Genomic DNA, 15,573 nt, shown 5'->3' with positions numbered 1-15,573 from the left:
GAACACCAACTCCTAGATGATGGTACATCCGGCTGACAAGTCCCAATTAGGACAAAACGCGCGCCCTGGATCCCACTTCTAGCCACCATCCATATCTGATTATAGTACTTGTGATTAGAGGCAATATCGAGGTAATCCGCATAGGATGCACGTATACTAATAAGATACTGGTCAGTTCCAGTTCGAAACATCAATAGGAAGATTCAAACAACCGACACAAAATGAATAAACGGAAAACTGTGTTTGAACGTGGTCAAGTTTCAACAAACCTTCGATGTTATTTCATTGCTTTGTCTGAACCAATTCTCAAGCCACACAGATAATAATCTGTAAAATTTAATCCAGCAGTTCAGTGTTTCAATGTTTTTCACCAAATGAATACAGTCATGTAGATGGATAACTTCTTTTGGTGGATTGATTTTCACATTTCCTTCGATATTTTCTAGTTTACTTAGCTCTTCTTCAAGATAATTACAATATTTAATTTGAAATCCAAGGGACTCTAATGAACGATGAATATAGTGTGTTAAATTAGCATTTTTTATTTCTTCTGGATAGTGTGGATCATCTTTCTCGGTGGTCAGTAGGACTTTCACATACAAAACTAATAAGATAACTACTGTATCAATATCATGGAAACCAAATGTAATCAAAAGTGTGGTCACTGCTTCCAACATTTTCCATCCTTTGAATTCTATTGTTTTTCCCAATTCATTAATTATGCATCCTGTCAGGCAATGATGTAGTTTGGGAATGTACTTGACAGATAACTGATGATCTGTGAACAGTGTTTTAAAATCTGTACAAAATTGTGAAATAGTCTGACAAAGATACGGATCTTCATCCTCTATACATGGTAAAGTTGCTTGTGAGCATAGTTTTGGTATAATATTTGTCCAAAACAGCCACTGAATAAAGCAGTCAAGGTTGGAACCTGCATTAAAGTCAGACCATCCTTCAGGTTCTTGACCATTTAGTAATCCCATAATAGACAACCATCTAGAATTTCTAAAACTTTGCAAGAACTCAGGCAGTAAAAATATGTCGATTTTCCCTGGAGAATCTGTATTTGTGAATTCTGTCAAGAAAATAGTATTTTCTCGTTCGTATTTTGGACGACCAGGTGCTTGTCTTTCAATTAAATTAGACAATAAATCTGTTTCCTTCAAATAAGATTGCTTAAGATCAGTTTTGGCTATTACATTACGTTTCTTTGACGACGGTGTTGACTTTTCAGTTATAGACATTTGACTTCGTTCCATTTCAGTACTTATTTCATTTTGTAACGTTGACAAACTAACTATAGGATCCATTGATTTGTCTATATCCACAAATCTACTTGCAAGCAACTTTTTATCTGTATTCTCATCTATTATATCCCCGTCACTCATTTCTTTACTGAACATTGTTAATTCTTTGTCTGATTCCACTATCCAACCTATACTAGAGTCCGAAGTTAGTGTACTTTCCAATCCGTTAATACTTGACCTAGCTGATCTTGCTTCAGCGTCAGCCCAGTTGAATTCATTCATATTTTTTTTATCATCTACTCCTGAGTGAGATAATCTTGAATAATATTTGCCAAGAAGTAAAGAATTAGGCGCCCAGCCATACTTTGAACGTCCACTTTCAAGTAGAATTGCTCTTGGAAAAAATCCATTTGTTCTTTGATTAATAAGTAAATCCGACTCTTTATTATCAGTAATTACCGGTAATTTAATAGTCTCTTGATGTTTTACTAAAGAAAGATCTTCACTTGGTTGTGGCAATTTTTGCTTTTTACCAGTTCTATGGTATTTTATAAGTTTTTGTTTACTTGTTTTTACTAGTCTCTTCTTGACTGATGCTTCAATTTGAATTTGTGAATACGTTTGCTCCGTAGTTAACAATCGCTCTTTTAATAAAGTGATTTCTTCATCCTCTTCATTGTTTAATTCTTTCGAGTATGAAGTTAAGTTTAAACATTGTCTAGATAATATCTTTTCATAGTAATTGTTAAAAGCGATTCGTCTAGCCTCTTGCGTTGAAGCGTAATCAATATGGTAATGGCGTTTTGAAAGAGTCTTTGCAAATTTGATTTGTGATATTTCCTTTAAATCTATATCTCTTTCTTTGAGTTTAGTAAAAATTTTTGATTTCTCGGATAAATTTTGTGCTGTTAGCTTTTCTTCAAGTGAATGGTCTACTGGTTGGCGAATGTTGCAAACCTATTCAAAGTTTGAAAAAATATACACAACACTTTATGATTACGCATAAAACTAGAAATTAACTAATAAACAGTAGAACTGTTGTTTGGTGCACTGAAATAAATATTTAAAAATTTAAAAATCTCTCATCATCATTGATAAAAATAGGATTATTTACATAATCCGGTGTAAATAAAAATTATTTCACTTCTCCAATATACTAGTCATGTGAGTCATTTTAATGATCAGAAGATTGGAGTGAATGCAACTCAGTCACTTCTAGGATCGATCATGATTTAGTATTACTGTGAATATATAAATAAAAACAGGACAATTATTTATTAGTCTAGGATTGACAGTTATTAGTCTAGGATATTCAGTAACTGCGCCCTTTTTACGTCAAATTGGAATTTTTCAGTGAATCCTACTTTCTACTTATTTCGGTGAAAGGCTAAAACAATTTAAGTTTCTAAAAGTGATTGTTAGTTAAGTGTAACAAAGAAGGCAGAATTTAACTGTCAATAATAAAAGAACCAAATTTTCAGAGTAACGTGAATTCACTTTGTTTCAAAACTTTGCACCAACCATAAACAGCTTAGGAAATAACAGTTTGAAATCTAATACAAAATAACAACTATATAATTACGGTTTGTCAGGATTTAAGTGTTAAAAATCCAGTCATGAAAAGTAGGCGAGTTGAATCTACAGTTGCTAATACTCCCATTGAGAAAATATTTGATTATATAATCAGAATATATAACTCTGAGAAATTCCTCATGAGGTGATTTGTAAATTCTTGAGTTTGAAGTTCTACATTAGGGTTGATTTTGGTTAGAAAAGCACTAGAAACGAGGACTCGTTAAAAGTGCGACTCGGCGATATTAACTGAAACGAACTCATGCCTTCAGGCTCCTCAGCAAGCGTCTAAACTGATAGACCACTGAGCAGGCCGGCATTCAACTGTGTTAATGTCTAACTTCAACCAATCCACGAAATGAGCAACCATTCACCAATGTCATCAGTGAGTTGATATCTCCTAACAGACCTGGTTGAACTCCACTGGTAGGTCCTGGGTTCGAATCACGCGAGGCGGGATCGTGGAAGCGCACTGCTGAAGAGTCCCATAATAGGATGAGACAGCCGTCCAGTGCTTCCAGGTTTTCCATAGTGGTCTAGCTTCAACTGACTCATGATCTCAACTCTATAGAATTACTAAAATCACCACAAAACCCTTTCTGATAACGCCATTCCTGATTTATTCAACAAAACTCTACATTAAAATAGACATTTTCATATACTTAACACCAATTATTGAATATAATTTTTATTTGTTTGTTTTTAATCATTAATCCTCATATGAAATATATTTAAGGCATTTTGCATTCTTATGAATTAGTAGTCAATTTTTTTCGTAAAGAATTTGTATGATTAGTTTGCTTTACTAAAAATAACATAATATAAATCCAATTTATTAACTGGATGATAACAGCCAATTTTCTAATGTCAGTGTTTTACTCATATATTTATGATTTATTCACTTGGATTATTGCCATTTCTTAAGTTATCAAGTTATAGGTTTCAAATATGTGGAGGTTGACATGTTGATGAGTAACTAAACATCTTAAATTTATTGATGGATACCTAGACTTACTCAACATATAACATGTGATTTAGTAATATGCTAACATTGTATGTTAAAATATAAGAAAACATTTTATTTAATGTCTGTCAACTAACTGGCATACATTGCATGATAATAAATAAAGATAATTAACATTTAAAAGAATTGAAGTATGGGATCAATAAAATGGTGGAAAGTTGTTTTGTCAGTATGCATGTTTGTAATGAATGGAATTTGTAGACTACAAAGAGTAAAATCAGTTATATCTCCATTGTGTTATACAAACATCAGTTATAGATATTTTAAAGTTGGGCTATGGGTGAAAAGAAGAAGTCTATACGATTCCAGCTGAATTTGAAGAAAACTTCCATACCATTCAATAAAATATTGGTTAGTAGAATTAGCATACGTCACTTGTGTTTGACCAAATAATTAAAATTCCAACACTTAAAACTGACGTTATGTGTACGAGTGAAATAATTCCAACAAGTTGTGTAACGGATCTTACGAAGATGTTACAGTTTGTTGATTTCCTCAATGTATATCCTATCCACCTTCAGCGTCTTCTCCTAAATTCTTCTTCAGCTGGAAACTCGTTTATTCTCTCCCATAGTAGATTGTTGATAATAGTATCCGAACAACGGACGTTGAGTATCTTGCGTAGATGATTGTTCACAAATACTTGTACACTTTCGATGATGGTTGTAGTAGTTCTCCAAGTTTCAGCTCCGTACAATAACATTTTCCTGACGTTCGTATTGAAGATTCTGACTTTGACGTTAGCTGACAATTGCTTTGAGTTTCCTATGTTGTTCAAATGTAGAAATGCTGATCTTGCTTTGCTGATCCTTGCCTTGACATTTGCATCAGATCCTCCTTGTTTATCAATGATACTGCTGAGATACATGAAGCTTACCAACTCTTCCATAGCTTCTCTATCAAGCGTGGTTTCGTTGGTGCTCGTTGTGTTGTATTTTAGGATCTTACTTTTTCCCTTGTGTATGTTGAAGCCTACTGGTGCAGAAGATGCTGCTACGCTGTCTGTCCTCACCTGCATTTGTTGGTGTGTATGGGATAGAAGAGCTAGGTCATCTGGGTAGTTGTGATGTTTAAATAAATCAATGACTTCTTCGTATTGATGACTGTTGTAATTTTGAATTCCAAATACAATACATTCGTTCGGGCTCATCTAATACTTCTTGATTACATTGCGTTATTCCTGGGATTACTAGTTTATACTACAATTCGAATTCTTCTGATTATCATAGTAGTCTAGATCGTCCAGCTGTATCCGTGCTGTCGATTGTGTTCGGTGCTTCCTCTGAGATGTAGATGTCTTCATAACTCAATCGATCACAAGAAGGAAGAGAAAGGACGAGAGTGGGTGGCCTTTTCTAACACTGGTCTTCACTCGGAATGTATCTGTGGGTTTTTCAAGTGTGATCAGTAATGTTGCGATTCGGTTGGTACACGGTCGATCATTACGGAATCCAACCTGTTGATCTCAAAGTTGGGCGTCTACCGAATCTTTCATTCGATTCAACAACACTCTGTTGAAAGCTTTTCTCGGTACCGTTAGTTGCGTGATGCCACTGTAGCTCTCATATTTGCTCAGATCTCCTTTCTTTGGTATCTTGATGAGGTGTCCTTCTATTCAGTCTGTCTGCACTTGTTCTTTCTTCCGAATCTTTCTGAATAGGATGTGAAGCATCTTTGCAGTTACTTCAATGTCTGACTTTATTGCTTCAGATGGTATGTTGTCTGATCCTACTGCTTTTCCACCCTTGATTTGTCCGATCGACTTTCTGGTTACTTCCATGGTGACGATGAATAACATTTAATAAAATATCAGAATTTGATTTTTCTGAAATACTTACATCAAATTTATCAAGAGTTTCATTAAAGAATAATGGGTCATCAGGAAGATCAGCATCTACCAAAACTGAATCTAGTTTTTGATTATGATTTGACTCATTTAACATATTATTCTCAGAGTTTTCAGAACTTTCATCAGACACATGTGAATCATTATGACAAATCACATCTGGTACAGTAACACGAGTAATATGACAAGAAGTTGGTTGATCAGTAACATTTGTCGCACAGTGATTCTAGGTTTTGTTCAACTCTGGACTGCTCTGTGACGTTATACCGCTTCTAGAAGTCTTGAATAAAGATAAGTGATCATTAGAAACATCCAACTTAGTACAATCACTAATTGTAGCATTAGTTTCGGCGAAATGAATCATGGTATTGCAAACTGACTGAATGTGTCCAGTTTCACCACAGTTAAAGCATTTAGAATTACGAAATACACACGAATTACGTAGGTGAAACTTGCCATAGAACAAGCATTTATCAAACTTGTGCTCATCTTCGTGAACTTTTACACAACTCAATGAATTGTTATCTGAATAACCTTGATTACATATTGGACCGGGACGATGTAGTAAAGTAGTAGAGTTCCCGGTGTCCTAACGAATCATTTTTTGAATCTTTTCTCCTTTACTGCTTTCGAAATTTGTATACTTTACATGTTCCAGCAGTAGTTGCTTGACAACTGGATAAGGGATTGAAACTGGCTTGTCTGGAAACGCCAAAGTCTGTATTAAGCTGTATGCTTCTTTTCCGATGAATGTAAGGAAACAGGCCACAATATTAAAATCCTCATCATCTTCAATGTTCATAGCCCAGATTTCGAAACTTTCGACTGAGGATGGTGAGAGGGAGACTGTAGATGCGATATCCATTTTTCACTGCAAAACTGTTTAAAAACAGATGACATGAACTGAGTGCCGTTGTTAGTCACTAAGATCTCTGGAAACTTAAAAAAGTTAACAGTCCTGACAATCTTACTGTACTCTCTGATGCCATTTTCGGCATGTTATATACTTCTGGCCATTTGGTGAACGCGTCGACAACAACCAAGTAATTTCTGTCTTGTATTGGACCGACGATATCAGCGTGTATTCTTTGCCAAGGACCGTCTGGTTTTGGCCATAATTGTGGTTCAGCCTTAGTTGGGTTCTTAGCTGCCTCTAAACAGGACGAACAACTGCGACATTCTTGTTCTATATCATGGTCCATTGGCGGCCAATATGCATAGCTCCGAGCTAAGGACTTAATTTTACTTATCCCCGGGTGCCCGCTATGGAACTGCTTAAGGACTTGTTGTCGAAGATTTCTGGATATAACAATACGATGGTCAAACATAATGCAGGGATCGACACATGTCAAAGAATCTCGTCGACGGAAATATTGTAAGAGCTCTCCACGTAGTCTAGATGAATGTCACTTTTTGAGTGTGCAGTGGCAAATAACCTTCAACGCATTATCCTTATCACTATTTTCTTTAATGGCTTCGAATGTGACCGGAAGTCCGGATACTGTGTACACCTCAGCCTCAACATCTACGGCAGCTACAAGCACCTCCTCTTCTTGTTGGCATGGGAACTAAATAATCTTGAGAGGGCATCTGCCTGTCCAAAGTCCGTTGTTGGTTGATACTTCATCTTGAAATCATAGCCCAGCAGTGTAGTTGCCCATCTCTATAGACGGTTTGCTGTATATACAGGGATACCTTTCTTGGATCCAAAAACTCAGTAGAGATTTTGGGTCTGTTATTAAGGTGAAAGGTCCATCACACAGCATCTTATGAAATTTCCTTTCTGTCATAATCAGTGATCGTGTAGCATGGGCGATCGCCTTCTCAGACCCGTCAGGGTAAGTATGTGAAATTACTGCTCCGATTCCGTAGTTTGACGCATTTGCTGCGACTATAATTGGAAGATCTGGATCATAGTGTGTTAGCAGAAGGTTTGATGGTAGGAGCTGTTTTAGTTTTAGGAATGCTTCTTGCCATTCGGTTGACCCGAAACATTTGGTATCCTTTTCCAGTAACTTATTATTAGGAGCACCGAGGAGATGCAGATGTGGAAGAAAAACGCCATAATGACCAACCATTCCCAAGAAAGAACGTAAAGTTGATATATCAGTCGGTGTAGGCATGGACTTGATAGCCTCGACGTTTTCAGGATCAGGTTTTCTTCCGTTCTTATCGATTATGAATCTCAAATAGCGGACTTGCTCCATGTATAAATCACATTTTTCAGCACGTAATGTGAATGCATAATCTACTATGCATCTAAGAACCGTATCCAACTTCTCTAAGTCAGCATAGTCTGTACTCATGGTTAGTATGTCATCGAAATAGGCCGCAGTACAAGAAATATCTTGTAGCATAATATGCATAACTTGTTGGAAGATTGAAGGGGCAGTCTTTACTCCAAACGGAAGTCTGTTGTGTCGGGACGACCCATTATGAGTGTTTATTGTCAAGTAGTGCTTACACTCTTTCACTACTGGAATCTTTAGATAAGCTTCTGATAGGTCCAGTTTTGCAAAATACTTCCCCACCATCGGTTTCGCAAGTACGTTTTCTGGTAACGGCAAAGGGTACTGATGGGCCTCAAGTGCTTCATTTATTCCAGTAGAGTAACCTGCGCATAGCCAGATACTTCCATTAGGCTTTTTAACAATTAGTGTTGGTGCTGCCCAATGGGAAAAGTTCACATTTGCGGCTTACTAAACCGGTATGTCCCACCCAGTCATCATCACCTGCTTTTGTTATCTTGAGACACTGATAACGAATATTGAACAAGGATAACTTTTCAGCAAAGATTTGCGACAAAATATCAACCGTTTTATCAAAAGAAAAAATCTTTTTGATTCTTTCAAAGGATGAAATTACTGAAGCGTTCATGCTAAGTCGTGCCAAGCCTTCTGGGGTATTCTGACCTTGGCGGCGCAAACAAGTTTTCTGAGGTCGACCTTGAACAAATCGTATTTCTTGAATCACGATTCCAACGTGATGCCAGCCGAACCATGGAAGTTAAATTCATGGATAGAATTATTATTCTGGTCGACATGAGATTCGAAAGATTTATCTGTAACTTCATTTTGATTTAGGTTCAATTGTTGGGTTAGGTTTTCTATAATACGAACCTGGAACCATTTGAAACTTTTTCTTGATGCTTCAGCTAGGCTTCAAATTGTTCAAAGATAAATGACATCTGGATAATATAACTCCGTCGCCAGTTGTTATATCTGGAACATAGATTCTAGTATATCGCGTATAACTTGAGCACTCGAATGCTAGAACCTTCTCAAGTCGCAAAATGAGAAGACAGAATGCAAATGTAAGAAATCTTATTCCAAACAGAGTCAATTGTGGTAAAAAAAAGACTGTAAGGTATTTATAGTTATTAGTAAAAACGAAATCATCATTATAGTTATCCAATCCACGCACAGGGGGGTATTATCCTTTGTCCAATAGGAAAGCCACACGTAGTGATTCTGGAATATTCTTCCAAAATCTGATTAGATGGAATACGTTCGGCTCCTTCTGGGCTTCTTAGACTTTCCTCAAGTTCACCTGTTGATCGTCCTCACAAACAGAAACTGCGAAAGTTTAGATATTTCCCAGTCCTGATCGGCTTTAGATAAACTGGTCGTTTTATAATCCTTTCCTCCCTTGATTCAAAAGTATATTTGGAAATGGTAATCAGTCATTATTTTCTTCTTTATAAATAAGTAGAATATGGTTCTGTGCACTATTGAGTCTATTTTATTATCAAATCACACAGAAATACCTATCAAATATGACTAGCATATCATCCATATACCTCCTATACGGAGTTTACATACCTGGTCAGTTCGGTCGTCATATTTTTAGCAGTTTGGGATGTACATAGGCTAAGAGAGGTTCCAAAGTAGTGGACATAATAATATTATCAACTTGTCAAAAATGTTTTTTCATGAATTCTAAGTGAAATAGTCTGATGGTTTCATCTGATGCGTTTCATATTATTTCTGTGAGAAAATAGCTAGCCCATGTGTTCTTCAAGCACGAAAGCGTAAGAAAACTTTTAGTCTCACAATTACCAAATCTTTATTATCTGCACTATGGAAAATTTGTATTAGCATTCATCGATATACAATAACGATTATCTTAGCATATGCCATTATGTTACCCATAGATTAAATGAAATAATCATTATACTCCATCACTGCCTGTGAACTTCTTTCCTATGAAAAACAGTTCAGTCAACTCTGATAAAAAAGTTTTCTGACCTTGAAGCGTTTACCAAAATTTAGTGTGAATATGTTTGTTATCATTAACGTTGAATTACTGTACTATCAGTTGGAAATTATGTGCTAAGATCAGTTCATTAGAACAACAACATTATTTTATGAGGAAGGTCAGCTAAACTAGCACTGGTAAATTATAATCAACCCCTATTGAATAAGCTATATAATCATTTGAGTAATAATTTTTTATGGTTTCTCAAATGTCTATGTCATCTAATGAACATCGATCCTTTCATTAATAATACACGCAAACTTCAATAACACATTTTCAATATTTTTTTACATTGTTCAGCTATAAAAATATAGGCTACGTGATAGACCGACTAGAGCAGTAAAGAGAACGTTTAGTGCAAGTAACATCTGTCTATCGTACTCAACTCAATCTATGGTGATTCCTCAACTAAAGGATAAGTTACCTGGTTATGCCACTTCCTCGTATACCTACGAATTCAGCTGCTCATGTGGAGAAAGCTATATTTGGCGCACTACCAGAGAACTGAGCCAAAGAATTAGTAAACACCTCCCTTCGTCGTTAGGAAAGGGTATCGTCAAAGCAATACGCAACTCTGTTCTATTACACTTGATCGATAGCGGTCAAGTAGTAAACAGAAATAAGTCATTTAAAGTTATTTATCATATTCTTACTAGTTTTCCTTATGGCGTTCGATCTCGTCCTTTACACATAGCAGAAGTTATAGGAATTCGAGCCAACAATCGAAGTCTTTGTGTTCGTAAGAAATTTTTAACACCTTTATCTCTCCCTTGGCCTTAAAAAATGATGTTATTTATTATTGCTTTCCATACTCTTTCCTCGTTTATTTCTCTTCATCCCCTCCTATCATTTCTTTCTCTCCAATATACGTTTTACGGTCCAATTATCTAAACATTTCTTATTACGTAGTCTTATAATTTTTACGAATGTTATTTCAGTGTCTATATTTTTCTAATCATTGACCTGTTTCTCATTATGTAACATTGATTCAAGCCTTTATTATTCTTATCACAACTAGTACACCTGTCATCACACTACCAATTTGTACTTTTCACTTATTATGTTTATTTATGTAATCTATTCCACTGTTATCATTGACTCATAAACTGCCTTGACTGGTTTAATAATTTCGTATTTACATATAAAATTACTGTATACTAGAATGAAGCCTGATGAGGATCTAATCGAAAACAATATTGTTAGCTTGTATATGTTGTTCTAAATCACAATATAAGAATTTCCCATATTTTGTAAACCCTTAAACGTCACATAAATACTTCTGACTAGTCTATATTAGTGTGGGATTTCATGAAATATCAAACATTCAAATGAACTCTTGAATAATCTATTCGATGTTTTTTGTCTTATAGTTTGCATACATGCACACTGTTTATGTCGGAAATAAACTGTTCGATAAAATATCATTTTCGATTTCCTAATATTGAGCTGTCAAGTAGTGGAAGATTTCAGAAAGAGTTTAGCTTCAGTAGATAATACGAGCTTTAACTTGAAGTTTGTATGATTGATGTTAGATTGCATTTAAAGTAATTATTACCCTACCAAACGCCTATTTATATAAGCCAGAAGTTAAACAAAGCAAAATGTAGCCAGTTTTTGAATAGATAATCAGTAACATATATTGAACATTCATTATCAATAGAAAGAAAAACTTACCATAGACAAAGTTACATCATTCATTTTTCTTAATCCATCTATATTCCATTCTCTCTTTCTTATAACATTTTGTAATATATGTGGAATCATCTTATTTTCAATAGATCGATTCATTAAATTTAATAAATAAGATCTTAATCGAAAATACTTATTCAATGTTTTATAGTGAAGTAAATATATACTATTATTGATTGTCAATAAAATATCACCATTTGACGGAATACTGACTATTCTACAAACAGCTTTAGAGATTCTTGATCCGGTTGGATATGGTAATCTAAGTGTATTTATCAATTGTAGACCACATTTTAAACTGACGATACCAGTGTCTCCACTATCAACTAACATTTGTAAACGCTGCAGTGTTTTTATAGATGTTCGTTTCAAACCGTTAGAGTTTCTGAAATGATATTCATTTCCCATATTGTAATCAAATATTGTTTGCCATACTTTTAAGTAAAGGCCTTCTTGCTCAACAGGATCAGTGGTTATTGTTAGAAATATTTGTTCAATCATGGGTGTTTTTTCAAAATGTTTATTTAATATGCTTATATTTGTTAAGCCAATACAAATATCTTTAAGCAAAGTTGTATTCTCATGATTTAAATAAGCTGAATCAAAATAACGTGTTGTTATGAAATCGAACATAGAATAAGTATCACCTGGATTAGTCACTTCAGCACAGATTGCATTGTAATAGCAAGAATTAGTTACACAATTAACATCAGTTTTTCCTACTTCGGGAAGTGAGTAATTCTTAGCTGTATAAATACAATAGATGTCAGTATTATTAATAATTTCAAATGGAAAACGTGTGAAATATACACGTAAATTTGATTTATCCCTTTGAAAAATGTCCAGTTTTTGTATTTGTATACCAATTGGTAAAGGTGTTATCAATTGCCATACTTTTAATGTTCCATCTAAGGTAATGGTGTATAATCTCCCAAATATCGGATTTGATTTAATCGACGATATATGTTGTTTCTGATCAACTTCTGGAAGATTGTCTGATTTTCAAAGTAAACAAAAATGAGTTATTAACTTGCATGAGTGATGGGTCTGTCATTTAGAAAACAAATGAAAGTCAAGGAGATCTTGACAATTATTTTGTCTTAGTTTCCAATTGCTTATCAATATACATCCTAGCTTTTATTCGGGACCATGAACAGGATAAATTTTGCTGGTAACGAGTTTTATAAGCAGGATAGTCTAGCCATGAAGCCTTTATTTTTTTATAGACATCAGCACTGATGTAAGCGAAGATATATTGTGAAGTTTGACAGTGAATTGGTGTTCGTGCAGAAGATGAACAGTGTAACTCTTTTACCTGATGTAAAGTTTCTTTCGGCCGCAGCTTATTTTTATCCAAATTTTGATCCGGTGATGTTATTTAGGAAGATAATGAGGGCTTCACGATCAAACCGTTCGGCTGAGGGAACTCAATTTTACGGAAATCATCCTCTTGAGCTACAAATATGCACCGCCTCAGGATAAGCTTTATAACAAATAACATATCATTCAGATAGTAAGTTAGTCTCCTATTCTCTACGATACCTAGATACATTCCTATATTTTGTAATTACAACTGTAAGATCATCATTAGCCGATATTTTATTTGGTAAATCTCTCAACATAAATATATCAAATTCGTGCAGTGAAATTTTAGTTCAACTTCTTAAAATAAAAAAGTCCACACCTTGAAAATTTGTATGTTCTATGCTAAATACTTTAATCGCATTTCTCCTGGCTATCCAGATATTAATGATCACACGTCTGGACAATAGTTTGGATCGTGTTTGGACATTGGATGATTTGAAGGTTTAAATAGTAGAGCATAATCGCGTTACTTATAAACTTCAAGTAATATAGCATTTGACACAAAATGTTTTTTCTTTGGAAATAATTCGCATAAGTTTCTGACCAGTTGAATGAACCATATTCTAAGGTCAAGTGCGTTGTTTAGTTGAAATAAAATAACGACGAGTTGAAATTTTTGCGTAATATACCTGAAATGAGAAACTCTCGATCATTTGATGGGTGATATTTCTAACTACATTAAAAATAAATTTCAGTGGGTAGTTACAGAACGGCCACTTAAAATAAAAAGTATTGATCAAATAGTATTTGGATTGATGTCAATATTTACTCATTTACTGACTTGTAATTGTATTTGGCTCATTTAAATTTCAATATGGATCCTAAAAGATGTATTGATGCAAATTAATGATCAAACTGTCCAAGTACAATATCACGATGTTTACAGATTCTCACAGTCATTTTGTTGGTGAAACGTCGTCCATATCATATTCAGGGAATTTTAATGAATTGTCTTAGTTAATTGGAACCGCTTCTTAGTAACATTAGTTTTACGTATTAGTATACTTTAGTAGCTATTTAAATACTAAGTTATTCGTGTCAAGGTAAAAACTTATTTTTAAACATCTGATTTTTATCTCATACACCGTTGTCTAAATGATGTCATAATTTGAAGGCGATCAAATAATTTAGTAAAGCAAATACAGTTACTTACTTGAAGATTTAATTGTTGAATACTTTGGAGTTTTGCTCATTATGATTCCTTCTTTAGTACATAACACAACTAAAGATCCATCAGATTGACCAACCAACAGTAACAAAATAACGGGTGGTAAATAATCACTAGATTTTTCATCTTCCAAAAATAGCTTGAAGTAATCTGGGCTGTGTACTGGGTAAAGTAAGAGTGGACCACGGTAAAACACATCATCTTCAGATGATGACCATATAGAAAGCAGGCTACACGGTCGACTACAAGTGGAAAATACAGCGATGTCGCCATTCTGAAAGTGTTAATAAAATGTAATAGGTTCAAGTAAGTAAACTAGATGTAGGTGATTGGTTTACAATCAATTCGGTGAACATAGCCTATGAAATTTGAGCCGTTTTTTCACCTAGATTAATTTAAGTGCTCAAGTGTACTAAACCGAAAAGGAAAACAATAGTTTATGGGCGGATTTTATGGTAAAGATCAGAAAACGTTTTATGATCGTGTCAAATAAACCAGTGAATTTAATGATAAATTTATAAAATGATAAGAAAAACTACGTGGTACTTGTAAAACATTTTTTCCTAGTTCAAGACACTAAAGTGATACGTATTTACAATCATCATCGAAACAATAGTCTAGTTTACTTAGATTTTCGATGGCTTAACAAAAAGTTATCTACTGAGAAGTATAATATAAGTTTTCTCTTGAATCAAGTAGAGTTACACTGAAGACTAAATTAATTTTCTTAACATCTATACCGAAACCATACTCATACGTAAGTTCGAGCCAATAAGAACAGGGACTAGAAGATTCCGTTCAAATTTATGCAAGAGCGTTATCAGTTACATTGTATTCTTCCAGATGTTATAAACTGTCAGATCTGCAGTAATAAGACAAATGACCAATGATCAACGCTTTTAGAATAACATAATCAGAACTTAATACTTAATAAGCTACCCTTTACATCCAATGAAACAATTTAACACTCAGAAACTCCTAGTTATAGCATACGTAACTGCTTGTCAGTGAAACAGTCTCATACTAAATCCGCTTTCCACATAAATTACTTCACCAAAAACATTTTGAGACAGGAAAAATTTATCACAGTCTATCCACGAAGTAAAATCACTCCCATCCTTTGTTAGCTGCATCGATGCTTACATCTCCTTGTTGGGACGGCTTCGAAAAATACGACGGAGAGACCAGAGGCTCCAAACAAGTCAAAGAGACTCCATCCAGTCAGAATCTCATAGAGCTTCCTAGAACATCAATGTGACATGCTACGATTGGACAACAGCATAACTTGCCTCCTTACGGATTGGCAGGATTCAGTTCCCCTGCTTCTGATTTGCAACTGCGGGGTTCTACGCGTCCGATTGCCGTCAGTTGTATATCGTTTTCTTCCGTAATCCAGTATAGG

At 34.7% G+C, this 15,573-nt stretch overlaps 1 protein-coding gene across 1 annotated transcript in view; it reads right to left on the bottom strand.

The window, feature by feature from the left end:
• Positions 1 to 260: 260 nt before the first annotated feature.
• Positions 261 to 15,573, bottom strand: part of Smp_153120 (hypothetical protein) — a gene marked incomplete at both ends in the record, with an annotated part of 35,070 nt that continues 19,757 nt past the window's right edge. Inside the window, 3 exons of the mRNA XM_018796320.1 lie at positions 261 to 2,207; positions 11,624 to 12,633; positions 14,157 to 14,445. Of these exons, the coding sequence (XP_018646890.1) occupies positions 261 to 2,207; positions 11,624 to 12,633; positions 14,157 to 14,445 (3,246 nt within the window). The remainder of the gene's footprint in view (positions 2,208 to 11,623; positions 12,634 to 14,156; positions 14,446 to 15,573) is intronic.

The sequence above is a fragment of the Schistosoma mansoni genome (assembly GCF_000237925.1).
Source record: "Schistosoma mansoni, WGS project CABG00000000 data, supercontig 0173, strain Puerto Rico, whole genome shotgun sequence".
Taxonomy (NCBI): Eukaryota; Metazoa; Platyhelminthes; class Trematoda; order Strigeidida; family Schistosomatidae; genus Schistosoma; species Schistosoma mansoni.
The sequence above is the reverse complement of the archived record's forward strand: the minus strand, read 5'-3'. Positions and strand labels throughout refer to the sequence as shown.